The 24,458-nt window shown below is 39.0% G+C and overlaps 1 protein-coding gene across 1 annotated transcript in view; it reads right to left on the bottom strand.

Annotated features, from left to right (window-relative positions):
- Nucleotides 1–24,458, bottom strand: part of Nlk (nemo like kinase) — a 131,607-nt gene that overhangs the window by 56,987 nt on the left and 50,162 nt on the right. Inside the window, exon 2 of the mRNA XM_028759195.1 lies at nucleotides 5,419–5,548. Within this exon, the coding sequence (XP_028615028.1) occupies nucleotides 5,419–5,548 (130 nt within the window). The remainder of the gene's footprint in view (nucleotides 1–5,418; nucleotides 5,549–24,458) is intronic.

Genomic DNA, 24,458 nt, shown 5'->3' with positions numbered 1-24,458 from the left:
CACAATTATTTAGGGAAATCAAATAAAAATCAGCCCTTTGATACAAACAGAAAGATGCCTTGGATAGAATCCAAGTATCGTCCCCCCCCCACACACCCCAAAACCCCCAAAAGCCAGAAATAGTCGGGTGTGGTGAGACTCAGGAAGAAACAGGCTCATCCTAGTTACTTACTCCAGGCCAGCCAGAGCTACATAATAAGACCCTGTATAAGAAAACAAAACAAACAAAACCAAAAAACCTCCAAACAAAAGAAACTCCACAAGACTTTACTACTTTTAAAAAATGATGGTCATGGCCAGATGCGTTTGTTTTTCAACTCTTTCAAGACCCGGTGAAAAGCTGTCTTTTAAGATTTTAACCTCCCAGTTAGAAGAGTCATGACAAAGTGTTTACATGGTGACCATGGCTTAGTTTTGGTTGTCTTTTTATCAGCGAAACAATTATGGTGAATAATCTTAAGTCTAAGTATAGAGACATGGAATTTAATGCTTATCTCTGTGGTAGAGTGCTGAGCTCTTCTTGGGTTCTGGAGGTGATAGAAACCTAACTCACTGCTCACTCACCAAACAAGAGTGGCCACTCTGTCAAGGATGCATTAAGAATTATTAAGAAAGGGGCTGGAGGGATGGCTCAGCTAAAGGCACTGGAAGCTCTTTGCAGAGGACCCAGGTTCAATTCCCAGCACCACATGGCAGCTCACAACTGTCTGTAACTCCAGTTTGAGGGGATCCAACACCCTCACACAGACATACATGAAGGCAAAACACCAATGCTTGTAATAATAAAAACTCTATATATTTTAAAAAGAATGATTAGGAATGGCTGGTATTAAGGTAGAAAGACTATTTTATTGCTACAGCTTTTGTAACATAAAGTACACAAATTCTAAGAGCATAATTTGGTGAACTTTAGGCATATACAGCCATGAAAAAGTTACCCAGATCAAGAGCTTAAGCACTTCAGCATCTCAGACAGTGCTTTTCCTTTCAGTAACAACCCTCACTTCTGTCATCATAATTCAACCTGCTTACTCTTGAATCTTACACAAACTGAATAAAGAAGTTATATACTCTTTTGTGTACAGCTTTTACAAAGTTTTTTTTAAAAATTTGATTGTTTTTTAAATTACAATTTCAAATTGGGCATGGTGGTACATGCCTTTAATCCCAGCTCTCTGGAGGCAGAGGCAGATGGATCTGAATTCAAGGTTAGTCTGGTCTAGAGAGAGAGAGTTCCAGGAAACAGAAGAAAGCAAACACTGCCCCCTCCCAAAAAAACAATTAAAAAAATTTATACTTTCACATATTTATTTGGTGTTTATCTGAAAAGGGTGAATGTATGTCAATGGCATGTGTAGGGTCAGAGGTCAATTTATGGGAATTAATCCTTTCCCATCATGTGGGTCCCAGGGGCTGAAGTCAGGCTGTGAGGCTTCACAGCAGGCTGAGCTACCTTGTTTGCTGGTCCAGTTTCCTTTATTCACATATGCCTGTGACATTTACTCATGTTGTTAAGTGGATTAGCCATTCATCTGTTTTACTGCTGTGGGATACTCCTTTGTGTGAAAGGAATATTTCATTGTGTACTTAGTTTCAATTTCCAGCTATTATAAATTAAGATGTCAGGCCTATTCTTGCATGAGTCTTTTACTAGATGTATGTATCTGTCTGTCTTATAAGGGGAGTTAGGATAATACATTTAGCTTTAGTAGTGACCACTTATCTCAAAGTCAAAAAAAAGATACGTTCCTGTTAATTTACTCCAAAGGTTGTGTTATTTTACTTATCACAGTCGAGTCTATGACTAGATTCAATCAATTTATATGTATTGTGTAAAGGAGAGGTCTTAAGGTGAAGTATCTTTGAGTTTGTTAAGCCTACCACAAGTTTTCAGTTTTCACTATTAAACATGTTAGGTTTAATAACATGGTAAGTGGCTGCCTCCATGTATCTGAAAAGCTATAAAATGTACTGATACCTGGGCCTCAACCCTAAAGACTCCAATTTCTAAGTCTGAATTGAAATCTATGAATCTGATCTATGTTTCAAGTTTTGGTTGTCCAGCACTACTGTCTGTGTAGACACCATGGACTGTCCTGCATTGAAACACTGAAGCGAGTGACCACAGACAGGTATCCCACAACACCACAGCACACTACTTATCAGGCTAAGAAAGCCATTAAATTACCTGAAGGTAGAGACAGACTCCAAAGCTAATGTAGCCTAGGCACATAGGATATATACAATAAATGTTTACTGAATTAGGGAAAATGGAGTCTGGAGCCAGATTTTTTACTCTGATCCCTGAAATAACTTAGGTAACCCTTAGGTTTTTGGTTTCTTTGTAAAGTGGAATTAACAGTTCTATTTTGCAAGATTTTTATGAAGTAAATGAATTAGTGTACATAAGTATCTAGCATACTTTCTGACACACATCAACAGTATGTATTAAACAGTTGGTTTTACCCCCTTCAAAAATGACAGTCTTTTAAATTTGTCTGTCTGTCTGTCTGTCCAGTCTGTCTGTTTGAGACAGGGTCTCACTACATAGCAATGGCTTGTTTAGAGGTATTAGACCCGGCTGGCCTTGAATTCAGCAGAGGTTTACCTGCCTTTGCCTCCTGAGTACTAAAACTAAAGGTGTGTTCTCCTATACTCAGTTTTTGGATCCTCCATGTGACCTGCTACTGTGTTTTTACTCAGAACCAATTGTAGCTTAGCTACATCAAATACCAGTTGCCTTTTAAGACTGGCATTCTACATATACCAAGTACTTTAGTCCTGAGATGCTTTGGAGATAGATCTGAAGCAAAGGAGAAGCTGGTTACATATAAAGAAACCAGTGCTATCTATCTTGCCATCTTCATGTCCATACCTCACTTCAACTAGTCCTACAGAAATCACAGGCACTTTTCTGACAGAGCTCAGGAGCTCTAAAAAGTGTTTGTGTTTACTTGTCTGTATTATGAAAAACTTCAATTTCCACCACATTCAAAGTCTGTTATTTCTACTTTTATCATGATCATTTTGCAAACAAGAAAACTTACACCCTCCCCAAACTAAAGGCAGGTCACTAGAAACTATTAAGAGACACAGGGCACACCCAGCTCTGCTCTCAGCTGCCTCTTGCAAGCGCCATCAGAACTGGCTGTTTGAACTGGTGTGGCTTTTAGAAGTCTGCTTCCTTTCTTGCACTACTCACTTTGGCGCTTGACATCCTCTAGAACTTAATGACTTTACAGACATGGGCTGTGAGCAAAGACAAACAACAGCTTGTGATACCACAGTTGGGGTTTTTTTTTTTTTTTAAGTCAGATCTTCAGTAAATGAACTTCTGAAGTCTCCTTTGAAATAAATGTTTCTTTATCATAGATACTTTCACTGGACAGAGATATTGTACAGCAGGTCTGTTCTCTGATGCTAGGGTGGTCCTAGGGTAAGTTAGGAAATAAGGAACTTAGCCATCATTAGACATCATTCTAACTTACATTTCCAAAATCTAGGAATCTTGATTTATAAAGTTAAAACCAGCAAATTGAATGGTATTTTGAAACTTACTCAAATATACACCAGTGCTAAGCAGCTTGGGGGGACAAAGGGAAACACTTCCCCATTGCTGGGAATTGGATTCAGGGCCTTTCACATGTGAGCAAGTGTTCAACCATGAGCTATACTCTTATCTAGCCCAGCAACACTTTTTGAAAAAAATTTTAAAAATGTAATTCATGCCTGCAATTCTAGCCCTCAGAGGATGAGGCAGGAAGACTGTCATGAGTGTGAAGCCAGCCTATTCTAGAGTGAGACCCTATCTTGAAAGAAAGAAGGAAAGAGAGGGAGAGAGGAGGGATTTCATGAAGGATAATGCAAGTCAAAACATGTCAAGCCAAGCAGCTTCCAGTGAGCCAGCCACACAATGTACATGATAGTCTTAGTTTAACCAAATAAACTTAAGCAAATTTCTTTCTTTTTTAAAAATATTTTATTTATATAAGTACACTGTAGCTATCTTCAGATACACACCAGAAGAGTGCCTCAGATCCCATTACAGATGGTTGTGATCCATCATGTTGTTGCTGGGAATTGAACTCAGGACCATCTGGAAGAGCAGTCAGTGCTCTTAACCGCTGAGCCATCTCTCCAGCCCGCAAATTTCTTTCTTAAACTGAGAATGGGATTTTGGCTGATGTTATTAAGGTTTCTGTGTAATCAAGTACACAGACTCACAAGAAATCTCTTTTGATAGAGTTTTAATTACAGCAATTAAAATAGTTAAGTACTATGTGAAGAGTGAGGCAGTTATTTTCACATGAAAACCAAACAGTTCAAAGCTAACAAACTCTATGTAAACTCTCCATGAATCTGTATGTAACTCTGGTTAGCTGAGATGTCGTCTTTCAAAGTACACGATAAGCCTCTTTTCCCGAGTCTCCATCCTTATCTTTATTAGCTGTAAAGATACAGCTCTATCTTATCCTTCAGGACTATCCCATCATTATATGAGAAGTAATTTTTCTTACATACTAAGCTAAACATTAAAGGATAAAACACTTAAAATCAAGGGCAAATGATTCCTTAACTTAAATTACTCATATAAAATTATGCTTTATTTTTTGTGCTGAATGTTGGAATTATTCCTCAACTAAATACCAACATTTGCTTTGCTTCATTTAATATTAATTTGTCAGTTTATAAATCTATAACCCACTTAAATCTGTTCATGGTTCATTCACAGGAAGAGTCTAATTTGTTTAGTCTTGGCTAGGGTTTCTTTCTAACCTATTTTCCCCACAAATATGTTCCTTTCTGGGGGTTGGGGGTGTAAACTTAGTAGCTTAAATTCTTAGAATCAAAAATATATCCAAACCAGGTGTAGGGAGCACTTGGAGGGAGAAGCAGGGGGATCTCTATGAGTTTGAGGCCAGAATCTGAGTTCCAGGCCAGCTAGGGCTACATAGAGCAACTCTATCTCAAAAAACAAAACCAACAACAAATAAGAGTACAGCCTGCAATTCCAAGCTGGCCTGGAAGTTAACGTGTGTGGTATTTTCTAATTTGGGGTCTAATCATGTGTAAATCATAATTGTGGAGTGTAATTAATTTTCAAACCTCTAAGTCAAATTTTACAATACTGGACTCTGAAGTGATTAATACACTGTGAAGCTGTAGACTATTGATCTCAATGGTGAAAATGCAAGTCTCCTAAGTGGCATAAAGAGAATCTATAAAAAGAAAGCAAAAAACAAGGAAGGAACATAACTTAGAAGCTGTTGTGACCACTTCAGCAAGACATGCTGCTGCTTTTCAGAGCTTGGCATAAACTATAGCTGAATTCCATACCCCTAAACTCGCTGTTATTCTTAAATAAGTCAGTGAAGTAGGTCTAGAAAATAGTTTCCCCCGAACACCAATTTCACTTACATTATCATGTTTAAAAAAACACAACATCTTCAATTCCCGGAAGACTCTTTTGCAAGAGACCAGATTCTGGAAGACGTTGGGCATCTTTTTGAGTGCTACTCTCTTTCCATCTCTTGGATCTGTTACTGACCTAAAGAAGCAATATTTGGGGGGAAAGGAAGGGAAAAAGAGAAATCAATTCTAAACCTTAGTCGCCAATGTTTCAGAGATCATGACAAATATTTTGTATCTTAAACCACTCAATATCAAGTCCACATAATAATGCTCCGTTTAGGCTTCAGTGTGCAAGATGATAAGAGTCCATAAAAAGAGAGAATGTCTAACCACCCAATTCATCTCTCATGTTTTTAAAGAAAACCTTATCTGAAGCCAAATTTGGTGACACTGGTTTGTAATCCTAGCATTTAATATGAGGCTGAGGTAGGAGGATGGTGAGTTTGGGGGAGACCCTACCCCAAAGAGCTCATACATCCTCTCTGTCCCTTCCTAGCTCACAGACATATCTACCAATACTCTAGAGGATCACTTCATCCACCTGAGGTAGGCATATCAGTAATAAAGCTGTTTTGAAGACCCAGGGAAACAACAGCATAGGACAACATGGTCAATAAAAATCCTATCATATTTTATTTTCAGAACCATTTTCAACATTGAAGAGATATTTGAATGCAGTTTATATAAATTGGTCTCTCACAGAGATGCACATCTGTAGTTACTACAGTGATGCTCCCTTCCCCTGAAGTCTCAATGTTAGCTTGGGGATCCTCTGGGTCCTCAATGGTGATGCTCTTTGCTTCCAAACTCTTGTTGCCTGACTTGTCCTCATGGTTCCTGTCTCCTTGACAGCTCAGCACTTCCCTTCACCTCAGTCTTCTAACCACCTGCACCACCAAGTTCACGCACTGTATTTCCTCATTTTTGAAACAGTCCTGTGAAATTTCTGACGATTCAATCCATACAGATTAAAGGAAATGCTTTAAGTCATAACTGGCTATTTGGCAGCTGATGTCCATGAGCTGCAGCTTCCGTCTGGCCCTGCTCACACCGGTGAGCACCTGCTAATCACTTTGAGTCCTTGCTCTCATCACCTTTCTTAGACATGGGTCATTTAAAACCGAGACTCATGTGCCATCAGGTCTTTTATCCAAGTTACTAATTAAATCTTAAAGAACAGGACTGAGAGTTGCTCTCAGCAGTGGATACAGTACCAGAAACTATATGTGGGACTCACAGCCAGTCATAATCTTGGGTATAGTTATGTGATTAATTATCCATCCAATTAACTATAATCACTCAACTTTCTTATCCTGTTTATGTAAAAATCAAATGACCATCAAATTCTACCTTCCTGAAAATGAAGCATTCCTGTTATCTATCTAAGTTTCATACCTGACTCTTTCATCTTAGTGACCCTACTAAGTGTTCATGAGACTGTCAAGGATGCATACTCATATTTGTAAACAAGATCTCTGCTCTTGATTTTGATGACTGAAAATTTAGTAAAACAAGCATTATCTCTCTCTCTCTCTCTCTCTCTCTCTCTCTCTCTCTCTCTCTCTCTCTTTTTAAGATTTATTTATTTTATTTATGGGTACATTGTAGCTGTCTTCAGACACACCAGAAGAGGGCATTAGACTCCATTACAGATGGTTGTGAGCCAACATGTGGTTGCTGGGAATTGAACTCAGGACCTCTGGAAGAGCAGTCAGTAATCTTAACCACAGAGCCATCTCTCCAACCCACATTATCTCTTTTTATTTTCCCTTTTTCTAAACAGCATTTCATGATGTAGGCCAGCCTGGCAGTGATCCTCCTGCCTCAGCTCCCTAAGTGCTGGGATGACTGGTGTACACTACACAAAAGCTGTTTTTGTCTTTCATTCCTAGAGATTGAACCCTGAGCCCTGTGCATGCCAAACATGATCCCTTTCACTAAGCTATGTCTCTAGCCTGAGTTTTCAATAGCTTGAAGTATAGCTAAATTAGTCCAGGGATTAATATTAGAAATTGTTGGACAGGAGATAAAAAGCAAAATCTATACCACCACTTAAAATCCATATAAAGTCTGAAAGTCAAATAGAAGAAACCAAGCATAAGTTACAGTCAGACTAGTTAACTGAAAGCCCCTTCCCCTGTTTCAATATAGTACCTCTATATCCAGGACAAGATGAAAATGGATCAAACTTTGTATTCGAGTCTGTTCAGGCTTCCTTAGGCTAGAACAAACAGTTACTTATGCCTTTGTGCTGCTGTCACATTTGACGAATACAGGCCAGCCACTTTGTAGATTGTCCCTTGATGTGTTTTTCTCTGGTGTTTTCCCATAAAAGTCAGATTATACACTTCTCACAAAGACTTGCCTTTGGAAGACACCATATTAGCAGGCATGAGGTAATGCCTCCAGTTACTGCAAAGAGGGGTCTCCTTTGCTCATCAGACATTGATTTTTAGCAATGCAGTGATAATTTTTACCTAAGTCAATTGTTATTACGATGGTGACAAATAGAACTTTAATAGTTTTAGTATCTTTAGCAGTCCAGTTCAGTAAATACTAGTTTAGCGATAGACAGCAAGGGCTTCATATAGTTCTTCCTAGCCAGACTTGTTTTACTACTGGTCATCCTGTTGTGGTAAGTAAGCTGCTTTCTGGTGAACTCACACTGTAAACACTTACACAGGCTCAAGGCTACTACTGCATCTTTAAGGTAAAATTCACAAAGCAGCATTTTACTCTATTATTCATGAAGAAGTCAGTCAAGCCTGTGGCTGGTAACAATTTAACTTTGACTAACGTGAATGGCAGTGCAGGATTCATGCCATATTGAGCATGTTCTCTTAACCTGTGATAGCAAATGCTTCCCTTCAGCAGAAACAATACAGCAAAGTACAGGCAACTATGGAACAGACAACCCTGGGAGAACAATGTAGGGACTCCTTTATTTGATCTATTATTCGAAAGACTTGCTATACTTAGTTTTTCTGTGTGGCAACTCCCTGGCTCTTCTAGTTGCACCTGTTAATGAGGCTCCACAGCTACAGAGATAACAGATACTTATGGCACCTTTTCTTATTTTAGGAAAAAGGGAGTAATTTTTTAGAACTATAAATTCACAGAGTGGCCAGTTATTGTCCCTGCTAAATACTAGAGGTCATAAATGGCACACTTGGTTGACTCCTAAAAGCATTCCTGCTATATTAACATGTAGAACTTCCTAAGTTTTAAATTAATATTTGACGTATTTATTTATTTATTTATTTATTTATTTATTTATTTATTTATTTATTGAGACAGGGTTTCTCTGTGTAGCCCTGGCTGTCCTGGAACTCACTCTGTAGACCAGGCTAGCCTCAAACTCTCGAACTCAGAAATCCACCTGCCTCTGCCTCCCAAGTGCTGGGATTAAAGGCGTGCACCACCACCGCCCGGCCTATTTGATGCATTTATTCATTCATTTCTTCCTTCTCTCCCTCTCTCCTAGCCCAGGATCACTTTGAAATAAAGTACTCTTAATCCAGAGAAGCTGGACATTGCCACACAAGTACTTAATCACAGACAAAAACAAAAGTTGGAAGGAGCCAGGATGAAACTTATCTCTGGAGACACTTTCCTGCACACCTTGAACTTGCTGAGTAGTGGAGGAAGACCAAGAACTTCTGACCATCTACCTTCTGAGTACAGGTATATGCCATCAACCTGGTTTTTGTGGTACTGAGGAACTGAATCTATGGCCTTGTGCTTGCTAGGCAAGAACTCTATCAATGGAACTATATCACAAATCCAATACTTGATCTCTTTCAAGTGCCATGACAAAAACTAAAAGGTTGTAAGAAAGAACCCCTCTTTGCACCTGCCCAAATCCTATCAATCCTTTTCTGCACTTAGGGCATGAGTTCAACTATTTTTAAGATGTCAGAAGAACCCACAAGCCATTTTTTAGAGATTGTCAAAAGAGAACCACCACAAAGCAGGAAGCTTTTTAGATCTGCGGTGGTTACTTTAAAATAAAAGTATTCTTACTCCAGGGAACCTAGAAATTGTCACACATCTGCTTTAGTCACAGACCAGAGCAAAAGCTGGAAGGAACAGAGATGAAGCTTATCCCTGGAAATACTTTCCTGGGCACCAAAATGCCACTTAAAACATTGTTATACCAGTAAAAACATTTAAAAACTGTTGCTTAAAATATCACTAAACTGGTTGGCAGGAATCCCCAAGAAACTTATGTTCTTCATTCATTTTTATGTGAATTTGATAATTTTTATCTGGCACTCTTAATCTTTTGGACACAAGTTTTTAGCCACTCATGTCAAATAATTTATAATGAAAATGCTTCCACTTGGATTAACAAAATAAAGTCCTTCTGATTCTCCTCACGCTACACTGTCATCAGCGACTGGCGAGGTTTTGCTCCTACACAATTAGTCTGTCAACTGCACCATACAGCTTCCACCTCACAACAGACTCTGCGCTTGACTCTAAACATTTACATTGCTGCCTTCACATTCATTTTGAAATTTATTTAGGTTATTTTTACATATAGCTGGATTAAGTCAACTTGAGAAAATAGGCAACTATGAGGCAAAATTTGACAAATCTAGAATATGCATGTTTCACTTTAGGACTTGTTACATGTTCAAGGACACAAGAAGCATAACAAGTCATTCTTTTGTCCCACTGTTGTTCTTAATCAGAATTTCAACAGATGAGTTTGTACACTCTGTGATAATGTACGGAGCTGTGTTAATGTGAGGACTAAATCCTTCTTAGCTTCCTGCCCCGTCTCAACAACAAAAAAGGTTTCATGTTTTCCTTACTTAGACTATTGGAATCTGAGTTAGTTATTTACTTAAGAAAACAACCTCTTTCCTGTTATTAAAAGACATGCAATGATCACTAAAATTGTCATTTATACTTCAAAGGAAAGGACTTTTATGATATCTGAGCCAAGGCAATGAAAATGTTCATTCCCTACCACACACACACATCTTCCAGATATTATTGATTAGAAAAAACAAACATCTGCTTTTAAATGAAAGAGTTCAAGGTGAACTCAAATATCCTGTAACTTTGTGTTTAAATAAATGGCACCAGGCTGCTCTGATCTATAGTGAAACACCTAAGAGTACTGATAAGGAATAGGCAGCTCATCCTGTCAGACTGTTATAATTATATTCAAGTGTTTTTACTAGTAAGACCTTAAAAAACATAAAACAAACAAGGCAAACTGCAATGTTGTGGAAGTTGGAGGACAGCTTGCAGGAGTCAGTTCTTTCCTTCCACTGTGTGGATCTGGGTGTCAAACCCAGGTCTTTAGTCCTGGCAACAACAGCCTTTCCCTGTTGATCCACTAGCTTGCACAGCACCTGACGTTTAACACTTCTTCAGTCACCAACCAATAATGCCGGAGAAGTTAAACTATAACTAAGAACCATTTTACATTAATTCCTGTGGTCTGAAGACTATTCGATTATTTTTAAGATCATAAATTCATTCCATGCATATGTTTTACATGCAGTGACTGTCAAATGTCTTTGTGAAGAGTCTGTCTTGCCTGCAAGAAAGTAGCCACCCTGATTTTTCAACAGGAATCTCTTTATGTCAGAGGGTAAATATGATCCAGGCCAGTCTAAGAAATTTTCATGGCCTGTTAGTCACTGTCCTCTCTTAGAAACAGACCTATGAATATTACATGAGCAGGAAACCAGTTGCAATGAAGGAAGGGTTTCTGGCAAAGCCACAGTGGAAAATAATCCCTCTCTCTAGTGTGCTTTTCAACACCTGTGGGCGAGAAGGGGTCACAACAGGCAATTAAAATCAAAAGCGTGTCACGCAAAGACACAATTGCTTTTAATCCCATGGATGGCTTCCTAAAGTTAGGTATTAATACTTTGGAGTGAAAAATCCAAACAAAGAAAGAAAAAGACTTGGCAATTTTTGTAGTATATTAGGTTTGTAAAGACAGAAAATATTACACAAAAAAAGTTCTATTAATGTGGCAGATTTATACAGTGTAACTTTATAGATAACAACAACAACAAACCCTTAAAGTGGGCTGGGGATATCTCTCACCAGAAGAGTGTGGTTAGGCACATGATGGCTCAGTCCTCAACACAAGACAACAGACAGACAAACTTATCTCAAAATAGAAAGTAAGAAAAAACTAGGGCTATAGCTAAGTAATAGACAATTTTCCTGGGATGTATGAGACCCTGGGCTCAAGCTCTAGAACCATTAAAAATATATAAAGAAAGAACAATGTCAGGGAAAACATGCCCCTCCATACAAAGAATAGTTATCAAACAATAAATTACATGGTATAATTTTGGCATAAGTATATACAATAAAACGAACATATGGCTTACAAGAGGATCCTTAACACTTGTCTACCAGGATGGTAGTTGTGGTCTACCTGCAGCCCTATCACTTGAGGTGGAAGCAAGAACATCAAGAGTTCAAAGCCAGCATCAGCTACACAGGCAGCTGATACAGCCTGAGATTCACAAGGTGTCTCAAACAAGAAGTCAGGCAAACATCGTGGCTCATACCTGATTTCCCATGACTGAGGCAGCAGGACTGCAGTCCCAGGCCAGCCAGGGCTACTGTATAAAGCTCTCTAGGATTGGGAAACAGGAAGGCTATGCCAGTTACTAAGTTACTATCTCTTGACATCAAGGCCGCCCAGCTTCACACTGCTCTGTAATGTTAGGGCTAACTCTGCATCTTACACTTTGTCCACTGGATCAGGTTTCCCAATAGGGAGGTTTTAGGGGAGCCTGCAAGGCTAGAGAACAAAGAAACTTGTTCCTTCCAATTGGCTTCTTATCTGTTTTGTTTCTGTAATGGCATCCAGCACCACCTTTCACCCTGGGCAGTGGTGGCTTAGCAGCAGCTAAGACCAGTGTACAGTTTTTGACTCATATAACTAACTGCATTGCATCTTCCACCCTAGACATCAACACTAACAACTTTCCCTCAAATGGCAGTATTTCCGCTGCATGGGTTTGTAAATTTTAATACATCTTAGTTCTTCCCTGCATTGTCCCAAGTGGAAGACAGGCACTTCTGTGGTATCTTAATGTTCTCTTCTTGCCTGTTTAATTATGTAGTTGACAACTTTATAACTAATTAGCACTTGTTCATGTTAAACTCTGTTCAAATACGTAGTTGTTCTTTCTCCTGACTGGACCCTGGTGGATGTAATAGTATTCTGAAGATAGTGTTGGAAGTTTCAAGTATCTACACTGAAAGACAAAACTCAATCTCTAGGCTTAATTCATACTTACATAGATGGGCTGTGTAGGAATTTACAGAGCTTAAACTATTTTCTTATTTATTTATATCCTGTGCCTGTGTGCATGTATAAATTAGTTCCTTCTTTCCACCAGGCGGGTCTTAGGAATTCAAATTCAACTCAGGTTGTCAGGCTTAGAAACAAGTGCCTTTACTCACTGAGTCCTGGTGCAGGCTCCTCATTTGGAAAGCATTGTCGATGGCTCTATCTACTAAAGATGAGTCTACCTGCTGACAGGCAATCTGACTCCTTGGTACATAATAAAAAGAAACGCACATGTACACTAAAACACATATGTAAAAATGTCCATAGCAGCAAACTTTGTACCATCTTTAAAAGTTAAAATAATTCAAATACCCACAAACAGTAGAACAAATAAAATCACTGAACATTCATACAAAAAAAAATACTCTACACCAATTAAAATGAAGTACCTCTATAGGCAACAACATAAATCACAAACAATTTTGAAAAAAGGTATTGTACTGTAGGGCTTCATTTCCTTAATATTAAAAACTCGAACAAAGCTGAACTCTAATGCTCAGGGATATATACTTGGGAAACATGAACATAAGAAAGGAAGGGGTTACCACAGAAAGTTAGGGTGCCGGCTACTCTACTCTGGAGGGAGTGGTGGGAGAACACAAGGACACTTGGTGTTGGAATGTCTCTCACTTGTATGGTAACTACAGAAGTCTGCACTTGCTATAAAACCATCAAGTCTAGCCCTATGTGTGCTTCTGTACATGTGCTACTATATAACTAAAAATTAATTTTTTTGAGATAAAATTTTACTATGTAGCTCTGGCTAGCCTGAAACTTACATAGATCAATCAAGCTGGCTTTGAACTCAGAAATCCTCAGCCTCTGCCTCCCTAGTGCTGGGATTAATGGTGTGTGTCAGCACACTTGGTCTGGTTTTAAATTTTTTAAAAAGATTTACTTATTTTTACTGTGTGTTTATGAATGTTTTTTCCTGCTTGTATGTATGTATGTATGTATGTATGTATGTATGTATGTATGTAGATCACATGCATGCCTGGTGTCCACAGAGGCCAGAAAACAGTGCCGGGTCCCTTTGAGGTATTAACGTTGTAAGCTGCTATAAAGGTACAAGGAACCAAACCTGGGCCCCTACAAGAGGATCTCTTAACTGCTAGACCATTTCCCTTATTCTACCCCTACCCTTTTTTTGAGATAGGGTATCACTATGCCATCCTGGCTGGTCTGGAAAACTCACCATGTAGGTCAGGCTAGCCTACCTGAATGGAGAACCACCTGCCTCTGCTTCCCAAGGGCTAGGATTAAAGGCATGTGCCAACACTTGACTAAAAATGCTTCTGAAACAAACTGCAGAATTTAATTTCCTAGCAAAACCAAAACCAATAAAAAATGCATTTTAGCTTAAAATATGCATAATGAGTAATATTTTTTAACGAGATGCTCTTTCTTGTCCATTATTTTCCTCACATGCACATATCCACGTTAGCTGGATGGACTTGTGACATTTCTTCCTATGCTGAAGGTTTGTTCTGAAAGGAGGAGTAAATCATTATCATTTCTAGAGTTTTGGTAGAATTTCAAAGGAAATTCTTGCTTTAAAAAATTTGCTTGTGCCGGGCAGTGATGGTGCACGCCTGTAATCCCAGCACTTGGGAGGCAGAGACAGGCGGATTTCTGAGTTTGAGAGTTCGAGGCCAGCCTGGTCTACAGAGTGAGTTCCAGGGCAGCCAGGGCTACACAGAGAAACCCTGTCTCAAAAAAACAAAACAAAAAAACAACAACCACAAAAAAAAAATTTGCTGGCTTAAAAAAAATTGTTTTCTTCATCATTACACAAGCACATGCTATTAAAAAGCATTCCACAGGAGAGAGCTGTCAGCAGAATTTAAGAGTACAGGCCCACCCCCATCTAATCACACTCTTCAAATTCTTCCATTGTGAACCGAAATGCTGAAGCAGCTACAATATATAGATGCACTTCAGGTTTAATTAGTTAGTCTGTTAAAAATAACAAAACAAAAAACCACTGTCAAGACAAGAGGCAAGACCTCCAGCTGTGGCAAACTGAAGAGGTCAGCAAATCCTCTGCTGAGAACAAGCATAAAGCATGACAACAATACAGAAAACAACCGTGTCAGGGCTCTAGGAAATGGCCAGCATCAAGTGACAAATGTATTTATGAAAAATTACTGAGTGTAAGATAGAACAGTGGGAGTCAGTGGCTTACTCTGTGGAGCTGCTCCAGTCAGTTTCCCCACCTTCACACAAGTTAACATGCTACCTGAGCAGGGTGGACAGGAAAAAAAAAAAAAACCAAACCTTTCTATCCATAGGCCCTAAGGCAATTTTAAGAGAGGTGGAGGACACCCAGTGGACCTGTGCACAAAGGCATCATCAAGTGCCACGGAAGGGCAGAGAAGGCTAACATCCCTGCCAGCCCCAGGCAGTTGTTCTAACAGATGAACACAAACCTGGAAATTCAACAAATTCTGCCTTGTCTCTACACATCTCTGGAGGACTGAATATGTGCTCAAAGGACACTGGAGAAGGCCTAAACTCTCCGCATACACCAGGCTGACTCCAAACCTCCTAAGTGAGGAAAAGAAAGAAAGTACTAAGCCCACACTAAGACCCAAAGAAAGTAGTAAACCTGGGCTGGAGAGATGTCTCAGCAGTTTGGAGCACTTGTTCTATCAGAGGACCCAGATTCAATTCCCAACATACATATGGCGGATCACAACTATCTGAAACTCCAGTGTCAGGAAAGACTGTGTACTGTGTGCTTTCAAACAGTGGTGCAACTGTGAAGGACCGTGAGACTTTTAAAGTTGTATTCAATGAAAGCTGCATTATGACATGGCCACAAGCTTGTTGGGGCCAGTAAGTAGAATATGATGGTTTGAATGAGAATGGCCCCCACAGACCCATGTTTGGATACTTGGTCCCCAGTTGATGTGTTTGGGGGGGTTAGGAGGTGTGGCCTTGTTGAAGGAGGGGTGTCATCAGGGGTGGGCTTTCAGGTACCAGTTAGCTCTCTGTGCCTTGTGCTTGTGGATCAGATGTAAAAAGTGTAGTACATTTACATAACAAAATATTACTCAACTATTAAGAAAAGTCAAATTATCAAATATTCAGGAAAACAACAGAACTAGAAATAATTATCCCCAAGTGAGACATAAGACCCAAATGACAACTTTGCTTTTCCTTCCATGTGGATGTTATGTGTGTGTGCTGCAACACCAATAACTAACTACAAGGCGAGGTTCCTAATAAGAGACTAGGAAGTGGAGAGGGAATCTCACAAGGAAGTAGAAACAGAATAAAGGTTATAGAGAATTAAAGGAGGATACAGAACAGGGGAATTAAATGCAGAAGGCAATGAGAGGACAGTGTAAAGGAAGGACTATGGGACGAAATAACACTAAAGGCTTTTTTAAAAGCCATATGAAAATCTACTACCACAGAAGCTTCCTAAACTATATACATATATGAAGGAATTTAGAGTCACTGTATAAGAAAACAATGCCCCAACTAGACGTCTTATGCCAACCAAGTAAAACCTCCAGTGCAAAAAAAATGGGTTACATCTTGTTGAATCATTAGCCAAAGGCGTCCCATAGACCCCTAGCCCCAAGCACTATTGGTTACGCTCCATAACCTGATGCTAAGGCCTATTACTCAAGACTAGCATTCACGGTGCTGGAAGGGTACTTTGCACACTCTCATCCTGTTGGGGGTCTGCAAGAAGCTGCTTCTCTGATGAGGGCTGAGTGGTGGGTACACTGACATTGATCTATGGGTACAGTAATACGCCATTACAAAGGCTCTTAGCCACTTTCAGTTTAAGGTACAGGTTTCATCTCATGGAGCGTGCTTTAATTCTATTTTCCTTAAAGTGGTTGGTTACTCCGATAATATCTGTGCCATTGCTGCACCAATATAACTTGCAAGCACATCACCACTGTAGGGGCAGGGTGTATGTGATAGTGATGATTACTTCTCTCCTCTGGTAGTGTGGAAAATGCCTTCCAGTGTCACAAACACTAGTCAGTAAGAATGAAGCTTTAGTTAGGCACCAATTTCTTCATGTTCAATGACATAGGTAAGTTGTATCTTCTGGAGGTTTTTCGTGGTGGCATAAAATGCCTAGTTACAGCAAGAGCAGTATGCACACTCTAAGTGCTGAACCATCTCTCCAGCCTCTGAACAAAGTAACTATTAATAGCAGACATCTAGAGATGATTAAAAATTAATACAAGCCATTTCTACTTTGATGGCTTATTAAAAAGTTCAAGGTTTTGAAAAATGAAGAGGATGGGAAGAAAAGGAAAATTAAAAATGCAAAAGACAACAGGAAACAAAACTTCAGTATAACTAATTATCTTAAAGATAATTATCTTAAAGATTCTTGACCTGAGACATGCAATTAAAAAAAGAAAAGGGGAGAGGCAGGGGGTAGACTAAATGGGCATGTAAGTATACACTTGTGATCTCAGCACTCAGGAGGGAAATGCAGAAGGGCAGAGTGTGGGTTACATACCAAGACCCTGTTTTAAATAAACAAACAAAAAAGCAAAGACAATTAAATCCTTTTAACATAAACAATGCCCACCTACATGATGTCTAAGGAGTCACTTTAAACATAAAAACAGGTAAAAATAAAATGAAAACAAAAAAATATGCCAAGTTAAAAACAAGTCTAAGAATGAATACTTATGTTAAAATCAGGTGAAACAGACATAAAGAGAAAGTTTTACAGAGGAAATAAGGCATATATATATATATATATATATATATATATATATATATATATAAAAGTAGCTCATGAAAAAGACCTTAGGGTTTATTATATGCATTATCATGTTCTCATCTGTCGATGAGGACAATTTATTTTCCTTCTATATGTCTTTTATTTAGTTACTTATTTTGATCCCTGTTACATTGGCGAGATATCCTAGTATACATAGCTGCCAAAAATAATTATACTGTATACTTACAATGAGTAAATCCTATTGTTTGTAAATAAAGGCTAATTTTAAGATAAGGCATAATGTGGAAAACAAAAGAAATAGTTCTCTTCTCTTTAAATAAAAGAAATGAAATTGAGACTGAGCTATTTTCTCATGGACTTAGAAAATTTATTCTAATGATGGAAGGTGTTAATTAGCACAACATTTTTAGAGAATAATTTGGCACTGTATACCTAGATCTTTTAAAAAGTGCGTGGATCTTCTGACCTAGCACTTCTATTTCTGGGAAGTCTAACTACATAAACAATTGAATCAAATGAGACATAGGCAAGAATGGCATTGAAAAGCTTTGTCTAGCTGTAATGAGTAGAGGGAAGAACCTTTGCACACTCAAATTAATGTTTTCTTAAATAACAAGATATCCATCATTAACATGCATGTGTCCTTCCTGAGGAATGAGGATGCTAGGCTTGGGTCAACTAGTACAGTGGACCTTACACACCAAGAAGAAAGGAGTGGGCTTGTTATAAGTCCTGGTGAGCCGGGGAGAGGTGGTGCATGCCTTTAATCCCAGCACTTGGGAGGCAGAGGCAGGTGGATTTCTGAGTTCAAGGCCAGCCTGGTCTACAGAGTGAGTTCCAGGACAGCCAGGGCTACACAGAGGAACCCTGTCTTGAAAAACCAAAAAAAAAAAAAAAAAGTCCTGGTGAATTTTATCCCTGGTACAGTATCTCCAATCCTAGCACCAAAGAGGCTGAGCACAACTGCTCCTCTCCTGCATTTCATTTTCTACTGTAGGGAGTTAAAAAGTAATTACCATTATACCATCCAGATATAATATTAGAAGAAAATTCTTATTTCCTGCCACCATTGGCCTACTCTGAACACACAAGGCTATAATCTCTGCTTATTTCTTATGATAACTGATGGAGGGGGGGTTACCCCAGTACCCAGGAGGCAGAGACAGGTTGATTTCTGTAAGTTCCAGACCAGCCAAGCCTATATACTGAGATTCCATCTCAAAAACAACAACAACAACAACAACAAAAATGATTTAAAGACTTTAGTCAAATGTCACTCAGATGAACACATTTGATTTCAAGAGCACTCTGACCCACAAACTAAGCTGCTTCAGTAAGTTAGTTTACCCTCAAACAGATATGAGTGAAAACAAGCTATGTGTATACTTTTTTACATTATGGTTATCCAAACTGTAATCTATTTGTGAAAGGAAAATGTTAGAATGGTAGAACCAGCCATTTCTAGTTCTAAGGTCAATTAATTAATCTATTAAAAGTCAGTAAATTATAGAATTGGAAAGTGCAAAATGTTAACAACCAAACTCAACTAGCACAGGGGAGGTGTAAAACAGCTCTCTGGCTGAGGGTTGTGAACAAGATCCTTCTATAAAACCTTGGTGGGGGAAAAGGGGTTGAATTTAAATGCAGAGAATTAGCCTTTTAATCCCAGAGCTCAGGAGGTAGACACAGGAGGATTTCTGAGTTTGAGACCAATCTGGTCTACAGAACAAGTTCCAGGGTGGCCAGGGCTATACAGAGAAACCCTGTGTAAAAAAACAACAACAAAAAACAAAACAGAACAAAACAAAAACAAAAATGGTGCTAAATGCAGACAGCCATCCACGGCTTACTCTTGTAATTCCAACACTCAGGAAGCTGAGGCAAGATTGCTTCCAGTTGGTTCAGGTCAGTCTGGACTACACAGTAAATTCCAGGCCAACCTAGGAAGACAAATAAATAAGAAAATAAATTAAGAAAAACTGAGTGATGGTCACTATGAAACAAAAAATCTGTCAAGGAGACAGAGGCAAAAATCACACATGACAAATGACTGATTTTCAATGGCTTTCTAGCTGCTAAAATTTAAAGCCAATTATCCTCCTGAAAATATATGTGTACCTGTAATTATAACCATATTAGTTATACTCCTGTAGCTTTTGTAATTTCAGGTAGAAAAAAAATGTTATCAGCTATTCAATGCAAAATCAAAAAACAAATAAAAAAACCTGTCCTGCTTACTTTAAAATAGTTACTCAATACCACCAGACTCAGGAATCTGAAATCAGGAATTCAGAAATAAATTATCCAGTAATGATTAAGTTATTTATATAAGTGAAATACAACTAAGGTTTTACTTAACAAATAATAACCAATTTTCCCTATAATTTAGTTAACATAACTCAATTAAGAAAATAAATATTCAAAATGCATGTAAGCTTTTTAAGTATAAAGATTTGAATTTTATTTGCCCATTGATAAATAAACTAAGTTAGGTATACACAAACAGGAAAAGATAAAACTCAGTTATTAAACTTTCTTAAATAAAAACTATTTGGGAACATGGTCATTTAGGAATGTGGTCAATTATAAATTGTAGCATAATTCAAAGTTTTTTATCATCAGAAAGTAAGCCCTCTGCTCTAACAAATTAGTCTGGCAGTTACTTGCATGAGTTATATGGTAAAAATACCTTGCATGATGGGTGCTCTGTTTTGTTCAAACAACACAGCTTAACAAGAGCATGGGGCAAGGCTACTGTATCTCTACAAGCAACTGAGAGAAGAGGATGCTTGTATTTTGTAACAGAAAAGATAGGATTTTTCATCTGCCAGTTGGTGAAGGATTTCTTCAACTATTTTCCTGACCACACTCATATGTAAAAGTAGATTCATTAGGGTTCATTTCTTTTCAACATTTTAAGTTTTATTTGTGGGTGAGTACATACATACACATGCCACAGCACACATGTGAGGCCAGAGGACAACTTGGCAAGAACTGGTTCTCTCTTTTTACCATATGTTCTGGGGATCAAACTCAGGTCACCAGGTTTGCCAGCAAGTGCCTTTACTTGCTGAGCCATCATGCCAGGGGCCTCATTTCTTTTCTGAGGAAAAATAAGATGTTATACATCCATAGATACATACATATAAACACACACACACACACACACACACACACACACACACACCCTATCTTTTCTCCCTGTTTGAAATGGAAGCTGGGATGGAGAATTAGAGTAAAGCATGCAAGATTGATATGGTCTTTTTACTATTATTATTATTATTATTATCATTTAATTTTATGTGCACTGGTGTCTCGCCTGCATGTATGTTGGGGTACCACATGTGTGCAGTGTCTGAGTGTCTGAAGAAGGTGTAGATCTCCTGGAACTAGAGTTATAGAAGGTTGTAAACTGACAGGTGAGTGCTGGGAATTAAACCCCCGTCCTCTAGAAAAGCAATCCATGATCCTAACCACTGAGCCATCTCTCTATAGAGATGGACTTTTGACAGATTTCTCAATGGTTCAGCCCTGGCTGCCCTCGAACTCACAAAGATCTGCCTGCCCCTGCCTCCTGAGTGCTGGGATTAAAGGCGTGGGCTACCATACACAGCTCAAAGTTCCCCTTTTGATGCTCCAATTCCCATTAAAGTTCTTGCATTTCTCAACCTAAATATAAACAGCAGACATTTCACCCCTTCAATATTCCTTTACTATAACCTCTAAGTTCCAGAAATCTGAGGCAATGCTGAAGTATCGAAAAATATGTAAGATAATTTCCTTTAAAAAAAAAAAATCTCGGCTGGGCAGTGGTGGTGCACGCCTTTAATCCCAGCACTTGGGAGGCAGAGGCAGGCAGATTTCTGAGTTCGAGGCCAGCCTGGTCCACAGAGTGAGTTCCAGGACAGCCAGGGCTACACAGAGAAACCCTGTCTCGAAAAAAAAACCAAAAAAAGAAAAAAAAAATCTCAAGTCTCTACCCAATGAGTTAGTTACAGGGATAGTTCTACAAGGTTCACTCCCTTCTGTGCTCTCGGCTGAATCATGGTAACCAAGACTAAAGGTAAAAAGCTTTACATATTCCAAAAACCCTCTTCGAAAGTCAGTCCCTATTTCACTGACAACCACTTGCTATGTAAACCACATTTGCCTGAAATGTTACCACTCAATGGATTTTTCTAAACTAAGTATATCTTTGACCTATAAAAGAACACCTGTACTGACAGTTTCTGGAATGTCATTATTTAATAAAGCACAGGACATTTGGAGCCCATGAATTCTCCATTCTGATGGAGAAGGGAATGCATGGAGGAGGAAGAGAGAGTGTAGAGAGAGCAAATATGGACAAAACAAACATGTATATGGAAATGTCACAGTGAAGCCCACTAATCTGTGTAATTAACAGAACTGAAGAATTGTGATTTTAAAGTAAAATAAAACCTTACTTAATCCTCAAAAACAAAAATTCTCCATTCTGGTTTTATAACTTTAACCTAGGTGCAACAGTTAGAACACAGACCCATGATAAAAGGACAGAAATACACTTAAGGAGAAAGACGGCTTTTCTATTTCTGCCAGCTATTTTAGAAAATCCTAGAATACTTAAAGTGAGTGTCTCAATGCCATCTGGCCATACTGCTGATGTAATTCCAAACAGCAACTTTAAAGACTTATGCAGATTTTCTATTGTAAAACCAGATACATTAAAAGCTATGCCAGAGCCACTTTGGGGGCACACACCTTTAATCCCAGCACCCAGGACACAGAGGTAGGCAGACTTCTAAGTTCCGGGCCAGCCTGTGCTGCATGGTAAGATCCTGTCTCCTACTCCACTACCAAATAAAATGAACTTATATCAGAGCAATCCAATAACATGAGGGGTGATAAAACAGAATATTCATTCCAACTATATATACATTTTTTAATTACAGAATTTTAGAATTATAAGATACTAAATATCTTGATCAAGAAGTGAATTCTACTCATGCCAATGCTTTATTTTTTAAAATGAAGAAAAAATATTATTTTATCTAAGTATGGTGAGACACTCCTTTAATCCCAGCACTAGGGAAGCAAAGGGAGGCATATTTGTGTGAGTTCAAAGCCAGCCTAGTCCATATAGTGAGTTCCAGGATGGCCAGAGTCACATAGTAAGACCCTGTCTTGGGAAGGCTGGGGGGTGGGGGGGGGAGAGAGCAAAAACAAAAATAAAAAAAATTATTTTATGTGTATGGGTGTTTTGCCTGCCTGTACAGCTGGATACCATGTGCATGCCTGGTACCCACGGAGGCCAGAAGAGGGGACTGGATCCCTGGAACTAAAATTATGGACAGTTGTGGTCCTGAGAAAAGAACCCTGATCGCAGCCAGTGCTCTTATCCACTAAGCCAACTCTCTAGCCCTGCAATCTGATTTATAGCAAAGGCCCTGACAATAGCAGTATATACTCACACTACAGTATGAAGTATTGGGATCCTTGTCTTTATAAGCAGAAGCTGGATAGAGACATACCATCTTTTCCTATGATATCTAGATTCCTTCTAAAATGATGTATGTGACTTACAGTCTGAGAAGTTAAAAAAAAAAAAAAGCGGGGTTGGAGGGGCAGGATACAATTCCAACTCACAAAGCTGTTAATCTTGGGTTACAAATGGAATGAATGAACCTGACAATACTGCCATGAAGGATTTTCAGCAAACTCTTCCCCAGGGTCCAGACCACTATGCAAATTGACTTCTTCACAGCTAGAGGAACACTGCATTTTACAGAGGAAATGGGAGCTTCAGCAGATCTAAAACAGGGAGGCGCAGCGGTAGCATGTGTAACATTAGCTAACGCTGTGTATAATCCCAGTCTTGTTCCATGAAGAGTCTTTTCCTGGCACTTCTAATTTCCACTTCAGGTGCCTACTGCTTCTCAATATTTCTTCCCACTTTACTCTGCCAGTACGCATATCACATTCTCCATCACCTCCGAGGGATGAGAACTACAAAACGGGTGCCAGCGGGGAGGCCCCCGTTCTACCCTGGGCAAAGAAGAGCTGTAAGGATGTGGATGGAGCGTTTCTTGGTACAGAGATGATGACACAAGAAAATTAACACAATTTGCAGATAAAGGGAACAAGAATCTAGGTAATATTCAACTTTTTGGATTTCAATGCATTTGAGGCTAATTATATCCACCTTGAAGTCTGATGATGTGAATTAAGAGCTTATGCTGACCATCTTTCATAATAAGGACCAGCCTTTACACTCACCCTCACTTTCACCAGCACAAAAACCAGCTTTCTTGTCTTCATTCCCCTGCCCTCAGATTATAAACAATGAAATGAATTCTTGCTTTTAGGTCCTAAGAAGAAAATAATTAGACTCACAAACTATTTGGTTTTGCTCAGAAAATCACATAAAGTTCTGAAAAATTACAACCCTTCAGAAACCTTAAGGTCACTTCATATAAATAGAAACAAGGCATTTCATTTTAATCTCTTCTTGGGGGTATTGTATGTGTGATACATGTATGTGAAGGTCAGAGGAATCTACTTCCCTCTGCCTTAGAAGCTAGCGCTCCCTCTCCCTCTCCTCCCTCTCCTCCCTCTCCCTCTCCCTCCCCCCTCTCCCTCCCTCCCTCTCTCTGTCTCTCTCTGTCTCTCTCTCCCTCTCTCTCTCTCTGAATCCAAACTCAATATTTTGGCTAGGCTGACTGACCAGGGAACACCTAGGACCCATTTCTTTCAGATTACCAATTTTGGGGTTACAGGTACGTGCAGCCATGCCCAGCCTTTTATATGGATGCTAGGGATGTCAACTCAGGACCTCACAGTAAGGTCTCATGCCCACTGAAGCACCTTCTCAGCCTATAGCAAGGCTCTTTGTGTTCAAACTGTATTTCACTTGATGAAAGTACAATTAGCATTAGCAAAGTCTGTGAACCAGTCATAAGTAAGCAGGAGTCCTTTTGTTTTCAACTGTTCTGTCAT

Source organism: Grammomys surdaster, unplaced genomic scaffold, assembly GCF_004785775.1.
Source record: "Grammomys surdaster isolate TR1022 unplaced genomic scaffold, NIH_TR_1.0 126278, whole genome shotgun sequence".
Lineage (NCBI taxonomy): Eukaryota > Metazoa > Chordata > Mammalia > Rodentia > Muridae > Grammomys > Grammomys surdaster.
This window is presented reverse-complemented; position numbering and strand designations above follow the sequence as displayed.